The sequence below is a fragment of the Perognathus longimembris genome, chromosome 12, assembly GCF_023159225.1.
Source record: "Perognathus longimembris pacificus isolate PPM17 chromosome 12, ASM2315922v1, whole genome shotgun sequence".
NCBI classification, from domain to species: Eukaryota; Metazoa; Chordata; class Mammalia; order Rodentia; family Heteromyidae; genus Perognathus; species Perognathus longimembris.
In genome coordinates, this window is record NC_063172.1 from 66,164,732 (window position 1) to 66,188,450 (window position 23,719).

Consider the following 23,719-nt stretch of genomic DNA (forward strand, 5'->3'; position numbering starts at 1 on the left):
GTAGAGAAGGATGGGCTAAAATGGGTCCTGAGTTCCCAGATAAGGCTAATGTGCTTTGAAAAAGGAGCGGGCTCCACCTGCTCTAATACTCACGCAGTAGACCACTGTGACAGGAGACAAGGCTCTGGTGATCCTGAAGTGTGGTTTCACCCCTAGCACACAAAAACTGCAGAATAAGCTGGCACCAGTGGCTCACAACTGGAATCCTAACTACTCAGGAAGCTGAGAGCTGAGGATCACGGTTCGAAGCTAGCCCAGACAGTAAAGTCCACGAGACTCATTCTCCAATTAAACACCAAAAAGTCAGAAGTGGTGCTGTAGCTCACATGGTAGAGTGCTAGCCTTGAGCACAAAAAGCTGAGGGACAGCTCGCTGGCCCTGAGTTCAAGTCCCAGGGCCTGCACCAAATAATAATAATAATAAAAAAAAACCACAGCATATGAGCTTCCAGAATGTCTGAGTAGTAAGGAAAGAAGGGATGCAAAGACTTGGTTGTGGTTTAGTGATAGGTTATATTAAATAAAAATAGTAAATTTCTAATCTAAGGTACAGTAAGACTTGGAGTGAAAGTAAATTCTTGGTAGAAGAAACACAAAATGAAACCAATATGCAAGGAATGACAAATCGTAATAGTGTCTTTAAATTGTTTTGCTAATCCTTTTTTGTTTGTTTTTCTGTTGGTTAAGGTTGCATGATGGAATTTGAACATTACCTCAAGAGGTTTCCTATTTTGGATTAGTTAATTGTGCTCATCCTCTGCTGATAATTTCTTTGGACACAGTTTTTGCTGTCCTTTGATTAATTAATGCAAAGAGATTATACCATGGACCACAAGGAAAGCTGCCCAAGTGTAAGCATTCCCAGCTCTGATGAACACAGAGAGAAAAAGAAGAGGTTTACTGTAAGTATGTTACGTGAAGCACTTGGGAAAATCAACTCTAGGGACTATTTCCATTTCTACTTTTTGTTCTTGTCTCACCTAGAATGCCCCTCTTTTTCTCATTTACTTCTGTTGAATGATCTGTCTTCCACAAAGCTTTTCCTGGCTTTAAAACAAATTGTCTTTTTTTACTGCTGATTTTTTTTTTTTGCCACTTTACCTATTCCTTTAGAGAACCTTAAGAATATTTCTTATGGGCTGGGAATATGGCCTAGTGGCAAGAGTGCTTGCCTCGTAGTTCGATTCCTCAGCACCACATATATAGAAAAGGCCAGAAGTGTCGCTGTGGCTCAAGTGGCAGAGTGCTAGCCTTGAGCAAAAAGAAGCCAGGGACAGTGCTTAGGCCCTGAGTCTAAGCCCTAGGACTGGCAAAAAGAAAAAAAAATTATCTCATAAACCCTCTTAGCCAAAAAATGTACCTGTATATACACGCTGATAGAGATAGTAGTGGTTTTGTGTGCACTGCCATTTGTAGATGCTGACATCACCTATTTCATGCCTTTTTTTTTTTCCCTCAAGGCTAGCACTCTACCACTTGAGCCACAGCGCCACTTCAGCTATTTCTGTGTACGTGGTACTGAGGAATCAAGCCCAGGGCTTCCTGCATGCTAGGCAAGCACTCTACAGCTAAGCCACATTCCCAGCCTCTCGTGCTGTCTTGAAATAATCTTTTCTTATGACATTCATTATTTTCTACCTCAGTTAAAAAATACTTCTCTTTTTTTTGTAATCTTTTTTTTTTTTGCCAGTCCTGGGCCTTGGACTCAGGGCCTGAGCACTGTCCCTGGCTTCTTATTGCTCAAGGCTAGCACTCTGCCACTCGAGCCACAGCGCCACTTCTGGCTGTTTTCTTTATATGTGGTGCTGGGGAATCGAACCCAGGGCTTCATGTATACGAGGCAAGCACTCTTGCCACTGGGCCATATTCCCAGCCCCTTTTTTGTAATCTTAAAGGCGAAGACTATTTCTAATTTTGTATTATTTATTTATTCTGGTGGCATTAGGGTTTGAACTCAGCGTTTCATACTTGCTAGGCAGTCTCTGTCATAGGACTTTATAAAGAGCAAGCACAATGGGAGATTAAATAAAAATGTAGAGAGCTTCCTTGTGGAAGCTCAATTTCTAGCACTGAAAAAAAAAAAAGAAAGAGTAAGCACAATGAATATTTACCAAACCAGTATTATTGGTGACCATTATTACAAAATGTTCTATTCGTCCATTTTGTGTAATGTGGAGATCTCTGCCCTCCTTCTCCTGGAAAATCAAGGTTACTATATCTTGTTTACAACTGACTATGTCTCCTTGTAAACACATCCCATCACCCCCTACTCCTGCCTACACACTGAATAGTATGAAGAAATTCATGAAACTTAGTTTGATCTAGGTAAAAATGTCCTGGCACTGCCGTTTTCTTACGTGAGCCCTTCCCCCTCCTTGAGGCCGGCAGGTTGGTTTATTTGAGGAGCGGTTTCCCCTTTCATAGTGAATGTTGAGTAGATAACAGTTCTCAGGATAAGCTAGGGAAGGTATTTGTATTTTCATCCCTCTAGATCTTTATGCATCCAATTGCCAGCTATGGTTTACGTGGTCAAGCCAGCTGGCACTCTGCCAGCATCTGTTGCGGCATCTTTGGAAGTCTCTTTTTTTGTTGGCCTATATAAGGTTTTATGGTGTTCTCCATAGCTAAAGAGCACCCTGAACCTCCAGCAAATCCTTTCTGGTTCCCCTGGCTTTGTGGGTGCACCGTAATGAATGGTCCCCTCTAATGAAGGAGGTCACTGACCCTCACCAGGAGAGTCCCATGACAAGTGGCTCTGAGTCTGTCACATGAGAGTTGGGAGAGCTGAAGAGTTAAACCCTTTGACCATTCTTCCACTCTGCTTTCTTAACTGTGGAAGTGGGGCTGAGTCCCCCCAAATGGTGGCTTCCTCCCAAATCCCAAGAGGGAATTGCTGATATAGCTCCTTGGTCCTCTGTTCTGTCTTCCTAAACAAACACAACTGGCACATCTTTCACTTAAAACCTAGAGCAGCGAGATCAGAGTGTGTCACTGGTCGTTTACCTCTCCAGCCTCTGGGTTGCGAAGATATGTTAGTATGTATTTGTTACACATTTGTAGACACATTTTTAGCAATATCACATTGAAGGTTTTTTTTTTTTTTTTTTTTTTTTTTTTGCCAGTCCTGGGGCTTGGACTCAGGGCCTGAGCACCGTCCCTGGCTTCTTTTTGCTCAAGGCTAGCACTCTGCCACTTGAGCCACAGCGCCACTTCTGGCCGTTTTCTGTATATGTGGTGCTGGGGAATCAAACCCAGGGCCTCATGTATATGAGGCAAACACTTTTGCCACTAGGCTATATCCCCAGCCCCCACGTTGAAGGTTTGAAAAGGGTGTTAATATACCTTGGGTAAAATAGTTTCGACTTGGAATTTTCCTTCCTCCTCTCATCTTTTTTTACTTTTGGGACATTCTATCCTTTAGGGAAAGACTTCACATGTTGCTCTGTTGGACAGAAGTATATGCCTTGCAAATGTGGGCAGATCTTCTGAGGTGTTTCTTGCTCTTTCAGGGTAGAGGTATCTCCCTGTCTTCTGTAAGAGGCCCAGGGATGCTTTGGGCAGCACTCTTGCTCACCTGTCCTCGGAAACCTTGTCCAAATCACATTGTTCATTTGCTTCCTTCAGAGAGTCCCAAGTGTTGCCTCATGAAAGAAACGTTTCCTGACACTTAGAGTGTAAATTAGCGCCTTCACACCCACTTGACCTCTTTCACTCTGTCTTGCTTGCCCTACTAAATTTAATAGCCCATTATTACCACCTGACAGAGTTGGTGCTTATTTGTGTATACATTGTCTGCTAGAATGAAGGATCCTTGATAGAAGGAAGGAATTCCTTCATTATTATTTTGCTAGCTCCTAAGACAGAGATGGTAGATGTTTCATATGGATTTATTGAATTGTTGTTGGATGACTACTAGTACTGACTTCTTATGTTAGTTATTGGTCAGTGTAGTTCCCAGTTCTTAAGAGCCTTGAATCTACTTAGCAGTTAGACCTTACCTCACCCAACACAAACTGTCCAGCTTCAGCAACCCCAGATACCTTGTTATACTTGTGAACAAAAATAGGTATTGTGCTAGCAAGTATTTTTGTATTTCTATTCTCATAGGCCATTCATATAGTTCTCGTAGATTCATGCATTGTATTTTAGTACTACTTAACATAAACCGAGTCTACATTAAATTTTTTGTTTTGTCTTACCAGTCCTAGGGCTTGAACTCAGGGCCTGAGCACTGTCCCTGGCTTCTCTTTGCTCAAGGCTAACACTCTGCCACTTGAGCTACAGTGCTGCTTCTGGCTTTTTCTATATATGTGGTGCTGAGGAATCAAACCCAGGGCTTCTTGTATGTGAGGCAAGCACTTTACCACTAGGCCATTTTCCTAGCCCTACATTATATTTTGATTTATCCATGTGATTGAATTGTCAGTAAGTTTCTGTATTATTGCAGATACTATTCTATTCCCCTTTGGGGATTCGGTTAGTAGCAAAAGTGGCACAGCCCCAGCTCTTAAAGAGTTTAGATTCTTGTGGAGCAAGACAGACACTGAGGTAATACTCAAAAACAATGAGATGATTTCATATTGTGATAACTATCATATTACTCTCTGCTTTTCTTGCTGAATATTTAAAAAATTTGAAGTTTTTTTCTTTTATACCTATTAATGTTTTCTCAGAACTTAATAAACGGTCATTTATAATCTCACTGTTCCTAACTTTACAAGGCTTGTTACTACTGTAAATATATTTGCTGCAGAGCCTGTCCATCCTGAACTTAGACTTGGTTTTAGTCTTGGTCACCCAACCCTTCAAGGGACCATATTCTCCACACCAGAACATCAACACAAGAACCTAAAAAGCTCCTAATCATAATAAACCTAAGGGTTTTTTTTTTTTTTTGTCCTTTTATACTAGTGCTGCTTCCATGTCTGTTTCAGTGACTGTATAATCAACTTTTGGTTCAGTTCACTGGCACCTTGAGTGGATCTTCTCCTTCAGTACTCCGAATGTTTGGGGAATGCTTATCTTAAAATCACTTCTGACATTTTACATCCAATAGTGCCCTCCTCTTAAGTTAGCTTGATTCCTGGATTCCATGCTCTGTCCACACTGTTTTTTCCTCTCCTTCTGAGTGGTACATCTATCGTCCCTGTGAGTAATACCAGTGATTTTGCCTCCTTATCAGTGCAACTTTAAATAGTATTACAGAAGTCATACAGTATAATCATGTATAATATCAAAGGAGTATTTTCCTCATAGTATCTAATATGAAGTTGTAAACGGAGAGTGTCTTTTGTGGGAAAGGGTAATTGATAGACGTGGGTGTGTGTGTGTCTTCTGAAATAAATGTGATTTCCTCCTTTAAGTTGTCTGATTGTGGACAATTATGTAGAAACCTCATAAGTAACCCAAATTGCTCTCTGGTCATCATTGTAAAACATAAAAAATATAACCCAGGATCTACATCCGCCAGCCTTTCTTCATGTAACTGTGTCTTGTTACTTTATACCCTTTAGAAATGATCAAAATCATTGGGGCCTCACTTTCTTTTCTCATAATTTATTATGTGTTGAATTATATTCTGGAAGTACCTCTACAATGAATAATGAGAGTTAATTCTCTAACAATTTGATGCCAGTTCTTGTACACAGAGGACAAAAGATTTTGATTTTATTCTTAGTTATAAGTTTTTTAAGCTGTAAACGTAACTCTTTGTTATCTTCCCTTCCTATTGGGATTTGTAATGTTTATTTGGCTTATTTCATAGAGTTGTTGATTATGATTATATGAGATTACATATAAGAAATCCTTAGCCATATGTAAGAGGCTATTGGAAAATCTAAAATAAGCTTTTTGTTAGGAAAAATACTGTGTAAATTATGACTTGCAAGGAACAGGTGGTGGTGGCTCATGCCTGTAATCTTAGCTCAGGAATCTGAAAGCAGAGGTTCGTGGTTCAAAGCTGCCCAGGCAGACAAATCGGAGAGACTCTTCTCTCCAGTTAACCAGCAAAAAGCCAGAAGTGACGTCAGTGGCAGAGGGCCCACTACGAGCAGAAAGCCAGAGGAGCAGGTGAGGCTGTGAGTTCAAGTCTCAGCACTGGCACTGGCGATGGAAAATTACCTGGAAGATGATAGCTAGTAGTTGAGTGACTATGTTGTATCAGACTTCACCTAAAAAATATAACTTTGAGGTAATAATGCTGGGGAAGAAGAAAATGACATGAATTGAATCTGCCATGTCTTATTGTTGGGAAAATATCTGAAGCAAAAAATGGTAAAATGTTAGAATTCATTAGATCTAAATGATGAACCGATGCACATTTGCTGTGTTGTTCTCTGAAGATTAGAGAGAAATTTCACAACGCTTAAAAATACCACCTTCTGATACGATGAAACATTTCAGTTTGTTAAATTTTTCTACTTTCATTTCCACAGGTTTATAAAGTTCTGGTCTCTGTAGGCAGAAGTGAATGGTTTGTCTTCAGGAGATATGCAGAGTTTGACAAACTTTACAACACCGTAAGTAATACGCTACAAGACTTCTTAAAAAAAATAGTAGAGAAAAGTCCCAAATGATTGTTTGAATATATGCGTGCATGCGTGCGTGTGTGTGTGTGTATGTGTGAGACACGTGCAAAAAGGGGAAAACTCATCAAAATCCTAACTTTAGGGTGGAAAAAGACTGTTGAGCGGTTCCACATAAACTATTGGAACTAGAACTTAGATGAACACTTCAAAATAGATCTTTTTTTTTTTTTAATCCTGGTATTGGGGTCTGGTGCTCATTCAGCTTACCTGCTTGACTAATGCTCTACAATTGAGCCATGCTTCCAGCCTGTCTTTTGGCTGGTTACTTCTGAGATGTAGTCTCAGGAACTTTTCTGCCCAGACTAACTTCAAACCATGAATCCTCCAGGTCTTACCCTCCCGAGTAGCTAGGATTTTCAACATGAGCCACTGTTGCCTGGCTTTCAAGTTGCTTCTTAAATAAACTAGAATGAATTCGATAGTGTGTAGCCGCAGTACTTGCTGTCTCCTGTTAGACTTCTAGCATCCTGTCTAGCATTTTACTGTGGCTTTGTGTGTTCCAAATAATATTTAAATAAGTTGCAATTCTTAATTGAGTTTCAAAATTTTTTGTAACTTTAAAGTAACATTTATTTGTCCTTCACTAAAATTATTACACATTCTAGGAAATCTGGATAGCAGAAGCAAGTAAAAGTTGTTTAACTTAGCAGGTACTGGTGGCTCATGCCTGTACTCCTAGCTACTCAGGAGGCTAAGATTTGAAGATTGCTGCTAAATGCCAGACCAGGGAGGAAAGTCCATGAGACTCTTATTTGATCATTTTCTTTATCTGTCTCTTTTTATATAAATGCCTTTTCTATATATGTGGTGCTGAGGAATCGAACCCAGGCCTTCATGTCTACAAGGCAAGCACTTTACCACTAGGCCATATTCCCAGCCCTATAAATGCCTTTTAAAATATTCTTTCCCTGTACTACTTTTAAAATTTCTGAAAACATTTTAATTTTCAGCTTAAATTTGTATTTTGTGGGGCTGGGGATATGGCCTAATGGCAAGAGCGCTTGCCTTGTATACTTGAAGCCCTGGGTTCAATTCCCCAGCACCACATATACAGAAAATGGCCAGAAGTGGCACTGTGGCTCAAGTGGTAGAGTGCTGGCCTTGAGCAAAAAGAAGCCAGGGACAGCGCTCAGGCCCTGAGTCCAAAGCCCAGGACTGGCAAAAAAAAAAAAAAAAAATGTATTTTGTGACAGTTTTCAGTTTTTAACTTTTCACAAATTGTCAAACACATACACATAAGTAGATAGACCAATGCAAATACAGAAAATAATATAATGGTATCATCTAGCGTCATTAACTGATACAAGTCTATTTGTCTTTATCCTTAGCCAGTTCATTACAGTTTTGGCACAAATCTTAGATATCATGTCTTTTGTAAATATTTTGGTAAACATTTTTAAAAGATTAATTATCTTAGTCACTAGGTTAGTCACTAGGTTCCCTCTCTCCTGTCTTTTCCTTTACAATTATTTTTGTGTTAAAAACAAAAACCTCAGTTATTAGTTTATATTTTTCAGAACGAAATTTGCTGACAGCTGCTGGTGGTGTACAGTGATTACTACATTTCTTCTTCATTCTTCCTACCAGTTGCTAGTTTGATCGAAATTTTTTGTATATGTACATGGGTTTTTGACATCAAGCTCATAGTAAAAATATAGCCCATTTTTATGACCTCACTTCCATCAGTTTGATTTCTTTAGGAACATGTTTATCTCTGAGGACAAGCAAATCTAACGAACAAATGTATTAACATAGTAAGGGGAAGGCTGAGAAGGGATTTGAAAGCAAAATTCTTCAGCTTTCCTAGAAAATTACTCATTTAGAATGGAATAATTTTCATTTAGACTAGAACACAGCACATTTAAAATACAGTGGTTAATATTGTTGAGAACTTACATAGCTAGGTGAGGCTAAGCTGTCATTGAAGCAGTACAAGCAACTATAACAGTGCTCAAATCATTGTCATTTTACAGAAAGGAAAATTGAGGCATAGAAAGGTCACACAGCTACTACTGAGTATTTTGGCTTTTATTTTTTGCACAAAATGCGATAGTTTGTAGTATAATTTAATATTGTATTGGTATAATTATATTGGTCTAATTGGTATAGTTGAATGTATAATTAATATTGTACTGGTATAATTTAATGTACAGTGAGTGATCATATGTTTACAGTATATCTTAGGGTCACTTTTCCTTAAAAATTAGATATTATTTAATGTATAACTAGGAAACCTATAAAATTAATAATGTATGTAATGCTATTTTTAAAAAATAATTCTAGCTAAAGAAACAATTTCCTGCTATGGCCTTGAAGATTCCTGCCAAGAGAATATTTGGTGATAATTTTGATCCAGGTAAGCGATAACTGTATATACCAGCTATTGAGAGAAAGCTGAAGTTTGAAGTAATTGCCATATTCATTGTATAATAGTCAAATTTTTTTTTGCCAGTCCTGAGGCTTGAACTCAGGGTCTGGGCACCGTCCCCGAGCTTCTTTTGCTCAAGGCTGGCACTCTACCACCTGAGTTACAGCACCACTTCTGGCTTTTTCTGTGTATGTTGTACTGAGGAATTGAACCCAGGGCTTCATGCATGCTAGGCAAGTGCTCTACCACTAAGCCACATTCCCAGCACTAGAATTTTATTTTAACTCTGTCTTTAAACTTGACAATCCTTACCTGATTTAGCCAGGACTTTTAAGGAAACAGAAGCATGGTTAGATACATTTATCTGCCCAGGGATTACATATAGAGAGTAAAAAAGAGAAAAGCAAAAGCACTGGAGGTATAGCTAAAGTGGTAAGGAGTGCTTGCCTAGCAATCATAAGGCTTTGAGTTCTACCATCAGTAATGCCAGCAAGAAAATAAGCCATGTGCAACAACTTTTTTTCCCCACCCTGACACCAGGAGTCAAAGTCCATCATTGGCTAGTGCTCTACCCACTGAGCCATGCTTCCAACCCCAAGAACTCTTTTGTGAAACAACTATAATAATATCTAAAGTAAAGAACACATACAGAGAAGACAACTAGAGATATCTGCAATATTAGGACTGGATGACAGAAAATTATTATTTGAACTATCATAAAGACACTAAGTAGAATAAAACACTGGTGGCTCGTGCCTGTAATCCTAGCTGCTCAGGAAGCTGAGACCCAAAGGATCTGCAGTTCAAAGCTAACCTGGGCAGAAAAAAAATTAACTTCTTTTAAAAAATAGCCAACAGTAGCAGAACTAGAGACATGGCTCAGAAAATAGAGTGCCAGCTAAGCAAGTGAACAAACCAAATGAGCACAAGGCTCCACATTCAAACCACACACACACTCCTTACACACACAAAGACACAACTACATGTTGGTGATCATATGAGAGCTCAACTTGGATTGAAAGTTTTAGAGCTTTTAGTTGACTGCTTGAAGCTAAATCATTTCATCAGGGAAAGAAGGTAAAGAAATACAAGATATAAAATACCGCTGCTTCTTTGTTAATGCCAAGATAACCAGGTTGAATTCTCTGAGGCTAAGTATCTGACACTAGAAACTGATTTTATTGATGAACCATTGAGGAATTGAAGACATGGCTCAAGTGGTAGAGCACCAGCGTCGAGGTGAGATAGTGTGAGGACCTGAGTTCAAGCCCCATTAACAGCATGTGTGTGTGCACACACGTGTGCACACAAAAAGCATTTGAAATCGATCCTCAGTGTATTGTATGACTTGTCAACAGCGAAACAGATCGTGTGTCTCTGAGCTCTTGTAAAATCCCTACACATACTAGTCACAAAACCCCAAGGATGGATGGATGAGATGCTTGTTTTACGAAATTTTGAGGAAACAAGCGCTGTTATATTTTGCTAGTGGGTATGTAAAATGTTGGAATACATATTGAGAGGAATTTAGTAATATTTAAGGAAATGATATACATTTATCTTTGACAAAGATATAATATATTCAGGGGCTGGGAATATGGCCTAGTGGTAGAGTGCTTGCCTTGCATACATGAAGCCCTGGGTTTGGTTCCTCAGCACCACATATATAGAAAAAGCCAGAAGTGGTACTGTGGTTCAAGTGGCAGAGTGCTAGCCTTGAGCAAGAAGAAGCCAGGGACAGTGCTCAGGCCCAGGACTGGCCAGGAAAAAAAAGTTATAGTATATTCAGGAATCTGTCAGAAATATAAACTGCATATAAAGTGATAGATGTGCAAGTCTGTGTGATGTGATTTTTTTTTTTATAACAAAAACTAGAAAGTAGGAACCACCCTTCCAAGTTTGGAACATAATGTAGCTATAGCCAGGAACAAAAAAGCTCTTTGTAACATTACTACAGAATAGCCTCCCACGTATATTGTTCAGTGGAAAAACACAAGATGGCTTTGTATTGTTCTGTGTGTGTGTGTGTTTGTGCACATGCGTGTATTTGCGTGAAAGGGTATGGGGGATTAAAAAGAAGGAATATATTAGAAAGTAAGTGAAACTGTTGAGTAAGGAGGAGGGGGAGTGCCTAGAGAGATTAGTGGTGGAGGCTGGAGTCCCTTAACGAATTTCACGGATGGCTTCAATTTGAGACTAGGTACTCATTTCAGTTTACAAACAAAAATAAAGATAGGAGGATTGCAAATTTGAAGCAGCCAGTGCTATATGAAAAATGCCAACAGAAAGAAAGGGAGAGAGAGGCAGAAAGGAAGGGCTCTCTTGACCGTATTTTGTGTGTTAATTTCTAAGCATCTATAAACTGCTCTGACATGCTGTGTCAAGGTTTAAAATGCTTGGTATCTGTATGGCCAGCTATGCAGGAGGCCAGTGGTCCTAGGCAATCTAGGCAAAACAAACCAACCACACAACTCTACATGACAAATGACTAGAGCAAAAAGGGCTTGGGCCGTGGCTGAAGGGGGAACGTGTCAGCCTAGCAGTTAGGGTTTAGGATTATGGGGGTAGGGAGGGTTTTGCCTTACAACAACAACAAATAATAAGAATGAAAATAGCTAATCACTGTACTGGTACCATTGTTAGTTTTTGAAGTTGTATTCATTATCTCAGGTAATCTGATATTACATTGTGATGTATAAATATGACCCTCATTTTACAACTAAGAAATTATGTCATGGAGAGGACCAAAGCCAGTGAATAATAAAACTAAGATATTTGATTTGGGGCAAGGGGGGGTGATACTTGATTGGCTATTAAACTTGGCTACTCTCTTTGCATGCAGGTGTTCCAGCCCCTTTTGCATTAGTCGGGGTCTTTCTGTATGCCCAGACCGGCCTGGGATGCAGTCTTCTAACTTGTTTCCCCATGTGGCTAGATAGGACAGGCACATACACTGTGCCAGGCAGTTTGAGATGACGTCTTCTGAACTTTTGTGCCCAGGCTGGTCTCAAACCACAATCCCCCTGATCACTGCCTCTTACAGAAGAAAAAAAATATTTGAATAACGTTTTAACTGTAAGAAACATTTGTGCTTTATACATATATATATACATATATATAATATATTTATTTTATGAAACTGCTTAGTAGTTGTTGTGTAAGTCTCAGTTATAAAAAACAAAACCACTTTCAAGTTAATGGAAATTATGTTAGGAAAGTATACCAGTACATTTCCAAGGAGAATTTACCTACATGTCTGTTTATATATATTTATTTACTTCCACAGTACTGAGAATTAAAGCTAGGACCTGTGCGGGCTAGGTAAGCAAGTATTCTACCACTGAGCTCCAGCCTTTGGTTTATAAAGACAATCTCAGTATATAGACCATGTTGACCTCAAGTTTGTGATTCTCCTGCCTCAGATTCCTCAGTGTTAGGATTCTAGATGTGTACCATCATGTCCAGCTTTCAAGGGCTTTTCAGTAGTAGTAGAAATTTAACCAGTTTTGGTAGTACTTGGTCAAGCAATTAATCATTTCCTAGTTTTACAGGATACTAATAGTAGCAATTGTTTCCTTAGTAGGATTTTCAATGTTAATTTTTACTTGCTGCCTCGTACATGAGGAACTCCACAAAGCAAATTACATCCCCAAGTTATAGTGAGTCTTTGATTCAAATCTGGTCAGGTATGGCGAGGTGTACCAGGCTAAGACAGAAAGACAGTGGCTACAGAGCAAAACCCTTTCTACCCCCCTCCCCTCAAAAAGTGGGTGTTTAGATCTAAAATGAGAAGTTTTTGAGAATTTTCTTTTGGGAGATCATGTTTGTTTGCTATATTTAAATTTGGGGAGCTTCTTAACTACTATTTACTAGCTTACATTGTATATTCTTAAGTAAATGTTTAAATAATTGCATAGGCTGGCAAAAGCAATGCTAATAGTTTTATCTCTTACAGATTTTATTAAACAGAGAAGAGCAGGACTGAATGAATTCATCCAGAACTTAGTTAGATATCCAGAGCTTTACAACCAGTAAGTAATTTTCATGTGTTCTCAAAGAACAGTGAACACAAGCCTAATGCTATTGAAGAAGCTCCACAGGGAATTTATCCTTTTTGTAGGTTTGTGAAATTTTCCTGCAGCCTTTTCCCTTAGATTTTTTTTATCCTCTTTTCCCTTCATCAACTCATCTTGGTTATATCATTTCTTCCTTTTGTATTTGTATTCATTTTATAGATTAAACTTGAAAGCAATGTGAAATAGTTAAAACCTTTTGCTAATCATGTGATATTACACTTATTCGTACCTTCAGAACGTACTGAGTAGCTCCTGTTCGCATCTGGGGATGGATATAAAAGCTGAGTGAGCTCCATCCATAGCTTCCAGAGGCATAGGCCCCCAAGCTTGGGGAGAGATGGCCACATAAACAAAAAATTGAAGCCAGGTAATATTTGTTAGGGGTGCTAGACAATAACAGAAAACATGGCTAACTTTGCTCCGGAAAGTCAAGCAAAGTTTCCTGGGACTTCAAGGATCCATAATCATTTAACAAGAAATGTAGAGAGACTTTTCAAGCTAAAAGGAGTGGTACATTAACAGAGGGTACAAAAGGCTGCAAAATCAGGACACTCAGGTGTTAACGTAGCGTGGTGACTGGAGCGGTAGCATTTCACAGCACACGTGAAGCCAGAGCTGGCAGTCTTTAAGCGCATGTCACCACCTCCTGAGCAATCTGGGCTGTGAACCCACACAGCTTCCATGGAGCTACTGAAGTTGAAGTTGTTCCAATGAGTTTAAACCTTTTTCTATGGACTATTTTGAATCTGGTACTTGGTGCTTGAGTATTGGTGATATCCATTGTGACTTTAAATTAATATACGATACTCTTGTGTATATGATGCATGTTCTAAGAAATAAAATTACATTTTCACAGATTAATGTGTCGATGTAAATGTAAAGACTGCCTTATGGTTACTGTGAGAACAACATTTTTTTTAGTTTTTTTAGAATCACAACACCAAATGACTTTTTGAGCAATGTAAAGTGTGTGTGTGTGTGTGTGTGATTGATGATTGAACCCAGAACTTTGTGTGTGTTTGGCAATTGATTTACCATTGAACTACATCCCAACATGAACTACGTTTTCTAGAAATGATGATTGCCAATTTGTAGTAATTTATAGCTCATAGACTGTTTCTGTCATTCTGAGTAGGTCATCTGGCTACTTTTTTAGACTGTTTCTGTCATTCTGAGTAGGTCATCTGGCTACTTTTTTAGACTGTTTCTGTCATTCTGAGTAGGTCCTCTGGCTACTTTTTAGGTTAATTTAATTTATGTTGTTAGCTAAAACATTAAAGTCAGACCTCTTCTCATCGCGTTTTCTGCCCAGAGTTTTTCCTTTGACAGATATTGGTGTGAAACAAGTATACCATGAGTGGTTATTATTTTCCGTGGTATTTTAAGTATTGCTTAGAATCTCTAACAATACAATATATACTAAATATTCTGCACCTTGAAATAGTTTAAACATGATATTCTTGGAATTGAAATTCAACTTTATGTAATTCTATTATTTTAAATGATCATTTTTTAATACATTGAATTGTAAACTGTTTAATTCTTATGTATCCAACATTGGATAATTTTGTACACATACACGTTTTCTTTTTTTTACCTGGTTGTGGGGCTTGAACTCAGGGCCTGGGCTCTGTCCCTGTGCTCAAGGCTAGCACTCTACCACTGGAACCACAGCGCCACTTCTGGCTTTTTCTGTTTATGTGTTACTGAGGAATCGAACCCAGGGCTTCATCAGCATTCTACCATTAAGCCACATTCCTAGCCCCCCACGCACTTTTGTTTTGTTTTGTTTTTCAAGTAAAAAGATGGATTTATTGGGGAAGCCACATGTACTTTTTTTTTTTTTGGTCAGTCCTGGGGCTTGGACTCAGGGCCTGAGCACTGTCCCTGGCTTCTTTTTGCTCAAGGCTAGCACTCTGCCACTTGAGCCACAGCGCCACTTCTGGCCATTTTCTGTATATGTGGTGCTGGGGAATCGAACCCAGGGCCTCATGTATATGAGGCAGGCACTCTTGCCACTAGGCCATATCCCCAGTCCGACATGTACTTTTTGATAACTGCTCTGCAATTCAGCACCCCCAAAAAATAGCATACATTTTACTGACATTTTCTTTTTGATATGACATTTCATATTTTCTTAACTTTTGTTAGCAGAACTTTTAATTTCCATATTTCCATTTGAATATCAAACTGTCTTTTAAACAGTACATATTTAAAATAATGAAAATCTAGTTAATGTATATGAAGTGATATTGACAGTTCAGTGTAATTTGTATTTCTGTGATCATTCATGAAGTTAACATCACTAGTTTACTTCCCATTTGGATTTCCTCTTTATGAACCTCTGTTTATACATAGCCTATTTTTTATTTCTCCATTTTAAGAAATAAATTTGCTTTCTATTTTATAATAATGTATTTTATATAGCTATACATGCTAATATAGTGGTTTCTATTTCTTACTTTAAAAGGGAGAAAAATCTATAAACATCTTTTCAAAGTCATATTAAAGTTATATTTTTTTCAGTCCAGATGTCAGAGCATTCCTTCAAATGGACAGCCCAAAACATCAATCAGATCCATCTGAAGATGAAGATGAAAGAAGTACTCAGAAGGTAGTAAAAGAAATTATGTTTTTAACATAAAAAAGTCAGTCCACAAAATGCAGTTAGTTACTTTAGGATTACATTTACTCAAAATGAAGTAATTTCACCCACAGTAAATTTTCTACTCTTCAGAATAACACACAGAATAAACACAATGTGTATACCACCTATGGATGGTATACGGATCACTGTTTCTTAAGAAATTTGAAGAATTAATTTTTTTTCTCTTTTCTTGTTGTTTTTTGAGATCTTCATACCTCAGCCTTTCAAGTGTTGCTACTTATTGGTTCGCAGAATCCGTGTAGCAGGCTAGAATTATTAGTCTCTGTAATAAAAAGTATTATTCACGTTAAGCAAAAGTTAAAAGAACCAGGCTCGGGCTGGGAATATGGCCTAGTGGCAAGAGTGCTTGCCTTGTATACATGAAGCCCTGGGTTCAATTCCCCAGCACCACATATATAGAAAATGGCCAGAGGTGGCTCTGTGGCTCAAGTGGCAGAGTGTTAACCTTGAGCACAAAGAAGCCAGGGACAGTGCTCAGGCCCTGAGTCCAAGCCCCAGGACTGGCAAAGAAAAAAAAAAAAAAGAACCAGGCTCATGCCTGTAAATCCTAGCTGCTAAGGAGGTTGAGATCTGAGGGTCACGGTTCAAAGTCAGCCCAGGCAGGAAAGTCCGTGAGACTCTTAGCTCCATTTAACAACCAGAAATCCAGAAGTCTTTGAGAATTACTGGCCTGGAACACAAAAGGTCAGGGACAGCGCCTAGGCCCTGAGCTCAAGCCCCAGGATGGACAAGGAAAAAAAAAGAAAGAAAACTTAGAAACTAGCAGGTGAGAAGAAAAGTTTCATTAGTTTCATTAGCCATGTTATTGCTACCCAGGCTCCTAGCTTTTAAGTTACCTGGGTTATGCAATATGTACAATTTTATATTCAGCTTTTCCCACTTTGCATCTTGGTTTTTTTTAATCATTATATATCTTTGCCATTACCATCATACATGAAACTATTATTTTGAGTTTTTATCAATAGGAAAGGCTTTTTTGACCGGAGTATTACTCTTCCTCTGCACTGCCAGGTCTTCATACAGAGAGCAGTGTGTTTCAGTTGGCATCAGTTTACTTTTAATTTCTGCTTTATATTATAGAACATGTGTATTCCTAGTAAAGATAGTCTGTTCTTAGGCTTTAGAGTAGATTGTAAGAGAAAATAAGTAAAATAAGCCTATCTTAGAAAGGTATTCTGGAGCTGGTCATGTGACTTACTGGTAGAATGCTTGCCTAGCATGCATTAAGCCCTGGGTTCGATTCCTCACTACCACATAAACAGAAAAAGTCAGATGTAGTGCTGTGGTTCAAGTGGTAGAGTGCTAGCCTTGAGCAAAAGAAGCTCAGGGACAGTGCTCAGGCCCTGAGTTCAAGGCCCAGGACTGGCCAAAAAAAAAAAAAGGAGGGCTGGGGATATAGCCTAGTGGCAAGAGTGCCTGCCTCGGATACACGAGGCCCTAGGTTCGATTCCCCAGCACCACATATACAGAAAACGGCCAGAAGCGGCGCTGTGGCTCAAGTGGCAGAGTGCTAGCCTTGAGTGGGAAGAAGCCAGGGACAGTGCTCAGGCCCTGAGTCCAAGGCCCAGGACTGGCCAAAAAAAAAAAAAAGGAAGATATTCTAGTTTGCACCTTCAGAGCTATGACAAAAGCAGCTATGGTGAAAGCTGGACATGGTGGTTCATACTCGGAGGAAACAGAGGCAGGAAGGACTGCAAATTTGAGGGTAGTCTGGGCAAAGTCAGTACCTCAACAAATGAGGAAAACATTTATGAAAAGCCTGGACAATCAACTGATCCTTTAAAATATATGTTTTTATTTATTTGTTTTTAACAGTGCTGGAGTCAAACCCAGGGCCTGAATATACTCATGTAAAACTGCATCTCAAGGGCTGGGGATATAGCCTAGTGGCAAGAGTGCTTGCCTTGTATACATGAAGCCCTGGGTTTGATTCCCCAGCACCACATATATAGAAAACAGCCAGAAGTGGCGCTGTGGCTCAAGTGACAAAGTGCTAGCCTCCAGCAAAAAGAAGCCAGGGTCAATGCTCAAGCACTGAGTCCAAGGCCCAGGACTGGCAAAAAAAAAACAAAAAAAAAAACTGCATCTCAAAAACAAAATACAAGAGGGACAGCAAATAAGAAAGAAATGATATAAGAAATAAGAAAGAGATGATAAAAGAAAACACAAACAGAAGGGCTAGGGCTTTGGCTTAGTAGTGAATACTTGCCCAGCATGCATGATACCCTAGGTTCAATCCCCAGTACTGAGAAGGGAGGGAAGAAAAGAATAAAACTATTGGGAAAGGTAAATTATAGTAATTAATCTAAACCATAGAATATAATAATTTGAATTTTTAAAATTTATAAATATATTACCTTTATAATTCCAAATTTATTATAACTGGTATTAATTATATACAAGAAAATCAGAAGTGTTGGCTTCAAGGCTTTTTTTTCCCTCCTGATCCTGGAATGTGAACTCAGGGCTTGGGCCCTGTTCTTGAGCCTTTCTGCTCAAGGCTAGTGCTCTGCAACTTGAACCACAGCTCCACTTCCGGCTTTTTGGAGAGTTAGAGATAAGAGTCTCAGGGTCTTTCCTGCCTGGGCTGGTTTCTTTTCTTTTCTTTTTTTTTTTTTTTATCAAACTGATGTACAGAGAGGTTACAGTTTCATACATTAGGCATTGGATACATTTCTTGTACTGTTTGTTACCTGGTCCCTCATTCTCCCCTCCCCCCTCCCGCTTTCCCTCCCCCTCCCCCCTCCATTCTCTAGTCTCAGCTTCTTGAGAAACTAAGATTATATATAGACTTGAGCCAATGGCACCCAGTCTCATTATCTTTTTTAATGCCTTTTCATTTTTCTATGATTGTGCTAATTTGCGATTAAATGATAGTTTTATGAGTTAGAACATTACTTTCCCAGAGCTAACCCCTTCAGAAAATCGACTTATTTCTTTTTGTGACTACTAGAAAGTAGCAGTTTTCCTTCTCTGGTTCCTAGGATGATTCTTAATAAAGAAAGAGAAAGATTTAACTTTTTTTCTGTCGTTGATATATTATTTGAAATTTAGAAAAATTACCAATATTCAGCCAGTTTTTAAATATAAAAATGCTTCCTCTTAAACTGTATTTTCAATACCTGTCTCTTCCTTTTCTCTTTAAATTTGCCAACTTTGAACCTTACTTCTGGCTTAGCTTTTCCTTACAACTGCCCTTGAAAGTTATAATAAACATTCTATTTGGTGTTGATTATGTATAGTTCATTAATTAGAACGTTAGTTTTCTTTAAAATGTGCTGATATCTGTGGTAAAATTATCTATATTTTGCTGCATTATGAATTTTTTTTCTCTCTATCCAAACAGCTACACTCTACCTCACAGAATATTAACCTTGGACCAACTGGAAATCCTCAGTAGGTTAAATTCATTTCAATCTTTTAAGTTTTTTGTTTTATCCACATGTAATCATTTTATAACAAGTATGATATTTCACAGATCCTTTAACAAACAGTATTTCATCCTTGAGAAAACAGTTCTTTTACCATTAGCAAACATATACAATCCTTTAAGTTTTAAGAAGCTCTTTTTTGAGGGTGTATAGATAACATGTAACTATATCAGTTTAATGAAGACCTATGAAGTACAACCATAGTTACATTAACTAGAATGCTGTCAGCTTTTCATTGTTATAGTAGAACCTCACTAAAGGGGTAGGGTTGTTGGTTTTTAATCCATGAAGTGTTCATTGGATTCTACTGTTTTGCATTGTTACTTTTTTGCATTAACTTTTATGTTTATGGAAAATCAGTTGACTGTATTTTCCAAGGAACCATAAGTCCCGTGAGGGGGCATTCTGAAAAAAAATCAAATAAAAAGAAAAAGCATCCTTGCAAGCATAGTTGACATCCTTCTCATTGTCGGTGTTAGTGGTATACCCTCGTTACTGTTAGCCAGCTTGTTTCAAAGGAGTCCTCATGGACATTTAGCATATTAATGGGCATTACACTTTATTTTGTTTCTCCTATTATCTACAATTTATTTGTGTACCTGGGGAACATTTTGAGTAACACAACTTGAGAATTGTTGAATAAGACCAGGGGTGGCAAATCCTCGCTTCATTTCTAATATTTCATTGGAAGTGAATGTCTGAAGTATTCAACACAAAGAATTCCCAGGCTGCTATTTGACTTCATTTGAGAAGTTCCTAGATTAATTAGTGATGTCTGCCATGGACCACAGGAGTATAGCATTGTCATTCTTACTTGTAATAAGTCTTATAGGCTCACTGGATTCATTCTAGAATTTTCTTTCATCATCTGTTTTTCCTACCATTTAATCTACTTAAACAGTGAGTGAGTGTAGATAGAGTGGAGAAATCATCCAAGGTTGGAGTCCAGGGACACTTGAAGATCATGAAGTCAGGGAAGAACTGATACTGGAGTAACGTAGGAGAAAAACCAGAAATATATCTTGAGGGAGGAGAACCTGATTTGGTTAAGGCAAATAAAAGTACAAGTTTAAAGTCCCTCTGACTTTTCTGTTTCTAGCTTTCCTACATTACTGTCTATGAGACTGAATCCTTTAGAGTAAAATAAGTTACAAGTATAATGAACATTGTGAAGTATTTTCTCCACCAGGAAGTTTTTAGTGTTTTTACCAGGTGCTATAACTAATCAATTCTTTTCCAAAAGAAAACCAGACACTGATAGTCTTTGGAATAGCTGACTCTGTTTCCTCACTCATGGCATTGATGGGTTTTGTGGCTAATTGACTTCGAGAGAAGTTAAACTTTTAAGATCAAAATGATAAAGATAGGGAGAGAGGGAGAGAGAGAGAGATCTTCATTCTTTTCTCCAGAGAATATAATTGAAGCTCATCTTAAGCAGAACTTAATAAGGCTTAAATAAAATTATAAAATAATCACAAAGTACATAATGTTATTTTAAAGAAAGACAATGGATACCATTATAAAGTATTTTGTACCCAATATTCATTTGGTTTTTTTTGTTTTGTTTTGTTTTGGCCAGCCCTGGGCCTTGGACTCAGGGCCTGAGCACTGTCCCTGGCTTCTTTTTGCTCAAGGCTAGCACTCCGCCACTTGAGCCACAGCGCCACTTCTGGCCGTTTTCTGTATATGTGGTGCTGGGGAATCGAATCCAGGGCCTCATGTATACGAAGCAGGCACTCTTGCCACTAGGCCATATCCCCAGCCTGCAATATTCATTTGTTAAAGAATGTTTATAAGCATAATCTTGCTGGCTGCTGGTTGTTTATACCTACAATCCTAGTGGCTGAAATGTGAGGATATTGGTTCAAAGCCAGCCTGGAGGGGAAAATTCCTGAGACTCAGTTAATCACCAAAATGTCAGAAGTAGAGCTGTGGTTGGAGTGGTAGAGTGCTAGTCTTAAGCAAAAAAGGTCTGGGACAGCACCCAGGCCCTGAGAGCAAGCCCAGGCCCCCACCCCCATAAAAGCTTACATCTTTCCAGTTTCTAGAAGGCTAATTTTTGTCATTATTAATTTATTTTAGTGCTAAACCAACTGACTTTGATTTTTTAAAAGTTATTGGAAAAGGCAGCTTTGGCAAGGTAAGAATGTTTTTATTTTTCATTCCGTGATTAAATATATAAAGAATGAATGTATGCTTACATATATGAGCCATGGGCTTTTTTATATGCAAGACATGAAGAGTCTTTGCTATCCAAGTGTTAACAGGATCATTAAGAACACAAGGCATTGATGTTCCTCCGGTCACGTCCAGTCTGTGATGCTTTTGACCCCTCGGTCAGACCATTCTCTGTCTGTGGGGTTGTCACCACAGTCCCCAGGAGAGAGGCCCACTGGAGGCCTTTTCTCATGGTCTTGAGTGACTCTTGTGCACAGTGAAGGTTGAGAAGCAATATCTAATGCAACAGTGACACTGACATCCATTTCTGTGGTTCACATTTCCTTAGCTTTAGCTTGGGCATTTATTTTAAATTGTGTCCATTGAGATAGAATAATTATGAATAAGGTTAGGCCCCATTTTAGGTGTTTTTCATATTCTAACTCATTTATTGTTGTCAGTATCCCTATAGAACAGTCACTATTATACTTATCCTCCAGTTATACAATAAAATTACTTGTAGTCATTAAGCTAAAAGGGACGCAAGGCATATACTCGGATTCTAAAAGCCCATTTACTCATCACATATTTGTCGAGCACCTATGTGCCAAGTACCCAGGTGGGCTCTAATTAGATCCTGTTGTGATACTTAACAACCTAGTGGAAGAAACAGTCCATTAGCAGTAATGGGGCTGTGATGGAAATTCCTAAGGGGAAATGAGAGAGGGTGGTGTGCAGTGGTGGGAGGTGGAAACTCTGCCTGGATGTGGGGGTCAAGGACGGCTTCTCTGTGAAAGCTGAGGGGGGAAGGGAAAATGAACATCTGTGTAAGCAACAGCTGGAGGACGGAAGGACTGTGGGTCACGTCTCACCTCCGTCGAGTCTCAGATCATCACCTAACTTGACAGAGCAGCCCGATCAAGGAGGATGGATCACTTACCGTCAGGGTATCAGGGCTACCAGGCAGGAGGATGGATCATGAGGAGGGCCGCCCTTGGAAGCTAGTGAGACCCTCTGATAAACGGCACAGAACAAAGCAACACTTTAAGCTTTGTCTTTGGGAAACTTTTCTCAAAAGTCTACCAGGAATATTGTCTTGTATATTTTGTGAGGTCTAAGGTCACACAGTTTGTTTTTTTCCATATGACTATCCAGCTGATCCTGTAGAATTCATGAAAAGACTTTCCCCAGTGTACATGCATACACAGATCTGTTTTTAGATTGTATACTCTTTTTTTTTTTAGTTTGTCTGTTTATTTTTTGAGCCTGTCCTGGGCTTAAGTTCCGAGCCTGGGCGCTGTCTCTGAGCTTTTGGGCTCAAGGCTAGTGCTCTACCACTGGAGCCACCGCTCTGCTGCTGGCTTTTTGGTGGTTAATTAGAGATAAGAGTCTCTAGGAGTTTCCTGCCCAGACTAACTTTAAGCTGCAACCCTCACATCTCAGCCTCCTCAGCAGCTAGTAGTGCAAGCATGCACGAGCCACCAGCACCTGGCTTGTCTTTTTGAAAGTTTCTTTATATTTTACTGGTTTATTTTTTTATGTAGGAGTATTTTATTGTCGTATTTCTCCATGTTTACTATGTATTCCAGTCCATCTCACCCCTTTATTCTTCTTAAGGATGAACAGGTCATTTTAACAGCGGGGAAAAGTTCTGCTGAGTGTTTGCTTAAGCACCTTGGTCACTGTGAGGACATCACAGAGCGTTCACACAGACCTTGATGGTGCTAGCTGTGTACTGAGCTGTGTTGGCTTATTGGCCAAAATGCTGTTATGAACAGCACGACTGTATTGGCAAATACAGATTTTCTTTCTCTTGGCACGACACCCTAGGTTTTGTATACATTAGTGTTGGTGGCTCATGGCCTGTAACTGCTGTTACACAGAAGGTTGGAGGTGTATGATTAAAAGGCTGCCCAGAGAGAAAAATCAACATGACTCCAATTAACTAGCAAAAATGTTGGACTGGAGTATGGCTTAAATGATAGGGTATGAGCCATGAGAAAAGAAAACAAAAGCTGTTGAACGAGAGCACAAATCCCCAAGTTTACCCCCAGTGCCCAGAGGAAAAAAATGCACGTAACTCAACCCATTATAAAAACGCAGCTCTGCATCATGTTTCTTTCTCTGAACTCTTTTGACTTTAAAGCCTGTACGAGAAACCTAAACATGAAACAAGAACACATTGTGATCACCAAAAAATGACTTCCACCAGCGCCAGTATTCACTCCTGTAATCCCAGCTACTCGGGGGGCTGAGATGTGGGGATCTCAGTTCAAAGCTAGCTGGGGCGTGAAAATCCATAAAACTCTGTGTTTTCCAATCAAGTGGCTCAAATGGTGTAGAGCACTAGCTTTGAGGGGGAAAACCCTAGGATTGGCGCACACGTGCGCGAGCACACACTACATACAGATTTTCTTTCTTCTGTAGCATGAA

The 23,719-nt window shown here is 39.0% G+C and overlaps 1 protein-coding gene and 3 long non-coding RNA genes across 5 annotated transcripts in view; 1 reads left to right on the forward strand and 3 right to left on the reverse strand.

Moving 5' to 3' along the window:
* The first annotated feature begins 686 nt into the window (after positions 1-686).
* Sgk3 (serum/glucocorticoid regulated kinase family member 3) overlaps positions 687-23,719 on the forward strand; it is a 55,088-nt gene continuing 32,055 nt past the window's right edge. For both annotated transcript variants that reach the window (XM_048359184.1, XM_048359183.1), the window contains exons 1-7: positions 687-901; positions 6,434-6,517; positions 8,870-8,942; positions 12,910-12,985; positions 15,557-15,644; positions 19,045-19,094; positions 21,212-21,269. In XM_048359184.1, the coding sequence (XP_048215141.1) occupies positions 806-901; positions 6,434-6,517; positions 8,870-8,942; positions 12,910-12,985; positions 15,557-15,644; positions 19,045-19,094; positions 21,212-21,269 (525 nt within the window). In that variant the 5' untranslated portion in view covers positions 687-805. The remainder of the gene's footprint in view (positions 902-6,433; positions 6,518-8,869; positions 8,943-12,909; positions 12,986-15,556; positions 15,645-19,044; positions 19,095-21,211; positions 21,270-23,719) is intronic.
* The window catches only part of LOC125360986, a 29,842-nt gene continuing 7,949 nt past the window's right edge, over positions 1,827-23,719 (reverse strand). The window contains exon 3 of the long non-coding RNA XR_007212851.1: positions 1,827-1,875. This is a non-coding gene — a long non-coding RNA (uncharacterized LOC125360986). The remainder of the gene's footprint in view (positions 1,876-23,719) is intronic.
* Positions 4,630-5,457, reverse strand: LOC125360988. Its single transcript, XR_007212853.1, has 2 exons — positions 4,802-5,457; positions 4,630-4,769 (listed from the first exon to the last, which is right to left on the reverse strand). It is a non-coding gene; the product is annotated as an uncharacterized LOC125360988 (long non-coding RNA).
* LOC125360987 lies at positions 19,030-19,356 on the reverse strand. Its single transcript, XR_007212852.1, has 2 exons — positions 19,241-19,356; positions 19,030-19,115 (listed from the first exon to the last, which is right to left on the reverse strand). It is a non-coding gene; the product is annotated as an uncharacterized LOC125360987 (long non-coding RNA).